General features: G+C 40.0%; 1 protein-coding gene across 3 annotated transcripts in view; it reads left to right on the top strand.

The window, feature by feature from the left end:
- The window catches only part of znf438 (zinc finger protein 438), a 67,178-nt gene extending 64,104 nt beyond the window's left edge, over window positions 1-3,074 (top strand). For all 3 annotated transcript variants that reach the window (XM_041814093.1, XM_041814091.1, XM_041814092.1), the window contains one exon: window positions 1,399-3,074. In XM_041814093.1, the coding sequence (XP_041670027.1) occupies window positions 1,399-1,996 (598 nt within the window). In that variant the 3' untranslated portion in view covers window positions 1,997-3,074. The remainder of the gene's footprint in view (window positions 1-1,398) is intronic.
- Window positions 3,075-6,883: the final 3,809 nt, after the last annotated feature.

The raw sequence follows: 6,883 nt of genomic DNA on the forward strand, positions 1-6,883 counted from the left end.
CTAATAACTGACACGTACCATCCTACTTTTTTGTCACCCTTCCGTAGCTTATCTATCCATCCCTAAATGGTGAGGCTACACACACACAGTAGACACACTGCTGATTGGCCGAAATAACGTCACTTCGTCACTTCCCACATGACAGCATTAGTAAACACAGCCTCATAACCTGCCATGTATAAATATCCCATGGATTTCAAAAGAAGAATATTATCAGTAAAATATTTTTAACGAACAATGTCAGCGCGTAATACTGACCCATAGAAACCCTCAGAGGTGCAGACCCTCCTGGCAGATTTTGGTGACGAGGAGGTGCAGAGAGAATGTTGAATGAACATGTTGTAAATTATACTTTTGATAACTGACCTAGTTGATAAAACACAATATATTGAGTTTCTTAAATTGTGTATGATATATACCAGGTGAACTGATAGATTTAAGTTGAGCCAGTATTTTCTGGGGGCTCAACTTAAATAGCTTGAGCAATGTTTTTAGTTGAGCCAACTGGCATATTGGAAGAATTGTCCACCAATTAGACATTTTTAGCTATGAGCATATTATATCAGCTAAAGGGTCGGAGTGGATGGCTCTGTGAGGCATGAGAAAGTGTTCCAGCTGGTGGTGTTGCTTTGCTATCAGCTTATAATGCCGCCCACCAAGCGAGGGTACAACTGTCAGTGGAAATGCAAACTATTTTGGTTATACCTTTCTGAACCATACCAATCCATATTCAATCAAACTGGACACAAAACACAGCTTTACTCTCGTCATGCTTGGGTGGCTGGGGAATGGATTGGGTGATCCAACAGATTTACTTTAATGCTAGAGCAGGGGTGTGCAACCTTGGTCTTCTCAAAGCCAGATGGCCCAGATATTACAAATATTCAGATTTTCTCATTTTAATATATTTTACTTGCATATCTATTGTTTTTGAAATGCATTTAGTTATGCATGTTTAAAGTTTTATAGTAACAATTGCAGCCAATTGTAAGTGCCTTTTTCTTGCAGAGAGCTAAACAAATATGAGTAATCAAAGAATATGAAAGAAACATTTCTATTTTTCATGATTGCATGGCAGATTTTTGCCGTGTCTTCTTCATATTTATAATTATTCTGTGTTTGAAATTGACGTGGGGACCACATTGTGTATAGAGGAATTGAGTAGGACGTGTCAGACAGTATGCTCCTGTCAAGATGAAAACAAAGGATATTTTGTCTCTAATTTAGTTTAGTTCAGTTTTGAAAGCGAACGAAAGTTTTAGCGTTTTTTCTAAAGCCTTGTTTTGATTTTAGTTTCAGTTAACTGAAATTATTTTTAAATTTGATTTTTAGTAAACGTGTTAGTTAAGTTATTCTCAGAGACCTTGAAATGAGCATTATTATTCTCTCCCGAACCAGGGCCAACTTACCAGAAACCTCAGAAGAGCAGGATCGTGAAGATCCCGTAGAGCTGCAGATCAAATGCGGTCGCTGCCAGGCCATCACTCCAACATTCGCTGACATGAAGATGCACCTGCTCTATGTTCATGGTGAGGAGGTACAGGTCAAACTCCAAGATGGCCAGCCAGTACGAGATGGTCGTTCAGCTGAGGATGAGCTCGTGAAGCACGCCGCACACTACTGGCGGCAGCTCAACGAGAAACGCAACCTGGTCAAGTGCGGCAACTGCGATGAGGAGTTCTTCTCCTTCTCCAAGCTAAAGAGGCACATCATGTCCCACCACTGTGGAAGGGAGGGGGAGGACAGCGGGTCCCTGTCGTCACCAGATAGCAGTAGAGGCCTTGGAGTCCTTGCAGCGGGGTCATCCTTCAACTGCGTGCTTTGCAGCGAGGTGTTAGACACAAAAGAGGGGGTTATGGGGCACTGGAGGAGTCACCACCACTGTGAGCAGCCTGGTCTGCTGTGGGATGCCCTGAGCTCATACTCGGGCCAGGAGGAGGCTGAAGCAGAGGGGGACTTGGACACTCCTGCTCCAAGTCCACACTATCCAGCCTAACCCTTGGATGGGCAGGGGGTCCCCTGTGGGACCTCCTATCACACACTCAGAGTTAACAATCAGCAGCACAGGGATGAAGAGTTTCCCTTATGATTCTAGCACTGGTTTCTTCTTTCACCAAGTCAGAAAGTGGAGTCACTCCAGCAGAAATAAAAACATACATTAACATGGTAAAAATCAAACTCAGTGCTACATTTTATAAGGGATGTTCTCTTTAGGTCACAGAATTCATTTTATAAACATTATTTTCACATAGTTTTATTTGCACTGTTTTGTTTTGTTTGGTTTCTGTTGTATTTAATGTCCAGTTGGTTTATTTTTCTACTTCTTATTTAAATGTTATTAAAAGGGTAATTTATCACCAAGCTGACACATGAAAACTTTTTGTCAAGTATCTCCTGTGGTATAAAGCCATGCAGAAATGTCGCTGTTTGTGCTTGGTTTAGTTTAGACCCCTTTTTGATATTTTTGCCTCTACGTGATTTAAAAGAATCCAACTATCCAATAGCCTGGTTATTAGATGAAGTAATGGTCAACCGGGCAGGTAGTTGCTCAAAAAATTAAGTTGGAATACATCTGGATTTACCTACAACTTAGCTAAACGGTAGTCTTATACCATGTCCAAACTGTACGTGACATGTGCAAGCATTGGTGGAGAAAACAGCTTGACAACACTGATTCCTACAGGCCGTTTGCAGATGATGTCACATCACAACAAAGAAGACTAGATGGGGGACAGAAAGTGATTCCTGCATAGATGTGCTTTTTTAAATGCCAAAGTTTTGTGCTGTTTACAGCTGTGCCAACTGCTAAGATTAAATGAAGAATAGATAGATGCTTGTTAAAAATACTAAGCTAGCTAGTTTTGAGTCCAAAAAGTGGTTGCACATTCAGGCAAATAGTTTTATGTTCATGGAGGAAATGCTGCAGACATGGAATTACCTCCATCTTAAAGGCCACATATTATGCAAAATAGACTTTTTCAGGCTTTTCTAGCAAAAATATGTGCCCCTGGCCTGTCCACAATCCCCCCCAAGAATCAGAAAAAAGCCGTTCTGAGATTTTCCCCTCATGATGTCATGTGGGGAGTTAGGACTGCCCACAGGTTCGGTTGGCCCTCCCCACTTGGAAGAAAGTTCCGCCCTCTTCTCCTGATCCTCCTCTTAACTGGCAGCTGAGAGGAGGATTAGGAGAGCCACATCCATTTCCTGAGATGGGTGTAGTCAGGGGCGGAGACAGACACACTTAAAGCCACAGATACAGAAACAGGGTTTTTTAGACATGCAAAATTTAGACATTACTGGGGTGTTTTTTCAGCAACAAGCTTCACAGGCTTGTTTTGGGGACCTCTGAGACCAATATAAATTTGTCTTAAAGGGGTAAAATATTTGACCTTTAAGTCTGAAAGAGCAGAGTCAGACTAGATTCACATATGGTCCATTTCCAGCAAGCTTCTACCAAGGTTCAGTAGAGTTTGTCAGCATAAACTCTGATCTTGCTTGTGTTTACACAGCTGATGTCCATCAGTCTCGCTTGTTGTGTTTGGAAAGCCATTTCAGACTGGCAGTGTGAGACCTTCATCTTTGGCTAGATTTTCAATGCATTAGCATGTTAACCAGTCGAGGCTTGTTTCTCACCACAGCATCTCATGTGCCGGATACGCACATATAACACACAGAGAATTTAGAGAATCGAGATCTGGCCTATTTTACACTGAATGCTGTTAGCAGCCAAATTAGACAGGAAAATAATAGAGCCATATTTACCTTGTTTGGCAGATATGTCTGTCCACGTTGGTTACTATGTTTGCAATCGGTTTCTACATGACCCTCATGAATACCACTTGCTAAAATATGTCTGTTTAATTTGCTCTCTAATCATTTAGTATTTGTGAAGCTTTGTTTCCATACATGTACAAAATGTCACAGTGAAGTTAAACACAATACGAGTACACTTCCTGTTTGTGCTTTCAAAGTAGGAGCCCATTTTAGTATTTCTTTGGAGAAACTCCCTTCATTTCTACAGAACGCCTTTTTTTTTTTTTAAAGTAGTTCCTGGCACGGTTTCACTATAAACATGCGGCAGCTGCATGCAGCAAAACACACTGCCAGTCTGAAACGGCTGTTAGTAATGTGGATCATTTGGCTCAGCTCAGTAGTAACAAGCGGTCTTTTGGCTCCCAAAAGGCTCTTCATTTGGTACTAGTTTTGCTTTTTGAATTCGGATTAAATAAGGATCTTTAATCAGAGCCAGCTCCTGTGGTTCAAGTCACATATTCCACAAGGTTTGTTAGGTTAATAGCATATCAATGTTTGTATGCATGTTCATAACAAAACAAGGGAGTAAAGCTGTTAAAAGGGTGCGCAATACAAGAATCCTAGAGTCCCTTGTTTCCCTTCATCTGGCTGGATGTGTAGTAGGAGGTCTGCAGGACTTAGTATTTTGTGATATCTACTACCTTCAGGCCAGGTAAATCAATTAACCTGTGCAAAAATAAGTCTTTGGTAAGGTGCAGGGATCATCCCTCTAGGGATCCTTATGTAGACGTTTTCTAATGATAACTTCTTTAACTTTAACCTTGAAATGCTTTAATTTACTAGATTTCCTCCATTTCCATTGATTTCTAACCAGCCCTTGACTTCCTGCCCTCCATCTGACATTTGTGGGATCACATGACTGCAAACAACCTATAGTGGTTGTTCTAACAGAATGCAAGTGACGCAGTGCAAGGTTTTTCCCACACTGCTCTATTTCCTTTCTGTTGCTCCTGTTGAATTAGGCGAGGAAGAAGGAAAGAGGAAGATGACAAGGATTAAGGAGTGCTGATTTCCTTTGTTTTCTTTCTCTTTTCTCTCTCAGAGCCCTTGGAGTGCATTAATACCCATATCTGTTATTGAAATGTGCTCTGACTTATGTTGAGATAGAGGCGGAAATATTTGTCTCAAAGCTGTCAAGGGTTGCCAATACAGTGGTGCACCTCTATTTGTCTGAATTAAGAGTAAAAGCAGTAGATGTCTTGTTTTTACAAAGGAAACCTGCACAATGTCATGCAATGTCTGATGCCAGCGTGCAGTTCAAACATGGTGTTAAAATGCCTATTAATTAGTATGAGCACAGCTAACAAAACCCTATTCACCTTTATTTTATTAAAGTAGAGGCAGCAATCTCAAAGAAAACTTAAGTTTGAAACGGTCAAATCTGCATGGTTTGATATCACATTGGGAAAATGAGAACATACTTTTTAAAGATTTGGTTTTCTGGCCTTTTAAGATGCTGAGAAATGTACATCTGTCTACAAGGGCACAGTGTCTGCTTTCACACTGGCAGAAAATCTATTTTGATTGGCCTTGGATCATTGCAGGTAAAACAATATTTAAACACAGCCCTGTAGTGAACTTTCAGTCATGACTTGAACAATGACAGTGTGATTACGGGCAGTTTCGGGGTCCTCTGCCAACCCGGACCCATGAAGGAACACTTCTCTTACCAGCACCCAAGTGTTATCCTCGTGGCCTTCTGAAAAAAGTTGGTGTTCATGCGTAATGTGGCTTATTGTCAGTGCGGTCCTCTGTAGGCCAACTTCTATCTCCTTGACTTGTTGAGTAACGCCTATATGTGTATTCTGTGATATGCCAAGGGTCTATTCACACTAGTGATTGTAGAAGTGAATTTTGCATTTAAGCTTTCTAACCACTGACAGAGTATGTTTTTGTTGACTTAGTAAAGATGCAAAGGAAAACATGGTATCGCCTACCTGTCGTTGCCAGCTCATATACGCACCTGTGGAATCATGTGCATCCAGACTCTATTGTTAGAGTGATTTAAACTGTTGTCAAGTCCAGAAAAATATGCTATTTTCTACTATAGATTAATACAGAGGTCTTTTAGTATATTTATGCTTGTTGTTGGTACCTTAAGAACCAGCATTGAGAATTTGTTTTGTTTGCTTCTTTTAATTTTGGGGATGCTAAATGTCTTGTTTCTTGGTTGAGAGGCCATCACGTAATGGCAAGTAGCTCTGCTAACATTGTCTGTGTTTATCTTTCGTATGAAGAAAAAAAAAACATAACAGGGTCAAGTGAATGTACCTGAATGTTTTCAAAACCCTACCAAAAGTATATATATGCTATATAGACTTATTCCATAGATAGAATATATAGATATATTGAGAAAAAATATATATATTTACATAGAGTAACTAGTGAATCAGCTGCTCTGTTCTGTCACAGTGGAGGGGGGAACAATACATTTATCATTGCCAAAACAGGCAACAAAAGCCATGCAGAGCTGTCCTTATGTGTCTGACACAAACGTAGGACTGGGAGTAAAGGGCAGAGCACTGATGTCCATGCAGCACTGAGGTAGTAAACCGTTGTTCACTCATGAGTGTTCATCATCAGTGAGCTGTCCTATGTTTTCACGTCCTCATAACAAACCAGGAAGTGACAGAGTTAAGGGTCAGACTCTTCTTTTCTCAGATAATACAACAACCATTACTGTCAGCACAAGTCGTGAACTGAAGAATCACACATTAGGTGATATAACGTGTTTGACTCACTGAATATGTTGACTGTGTCCAAAAAAGACTGAACATGTTTGTGCTTGTGACTGTTTGTGTTCCTGAAGAACCTGATGTTTATGAGAATAAAGATATGCTTTGTTGAGAAATTCATGACTTTGAGTGTTTTTATGAAGCATAGTGCTCCAAAACATTTGCAACTACACTATATGGACAAAAAAAAATTACCCAAAAAATTGATGATAAATATCAGAAAAAATTACAAAAAAATAAACTGACCTTAGAAAAAAAGGAAAAAAAATTGAAAAAAAGGATTAAAAAATCACAACAGAAATATGCAAAAAGATTCACAAAAAAACTCAAGAAAA

This window comes from Cheilinus undulatus, linkage group 19 (genome assembly GCF_018320785.1).
Source record: "Cheilinus undulatus linkage group 19, ASM1832078v1, whole genome shotgun sequence".
Classification (NCBI taxonomy): Eukaryota; Metazoa; Chordata; class Actinopteri; order Labriformes; family Labridae; genus Cheilinus; species Cheilinus undulatus.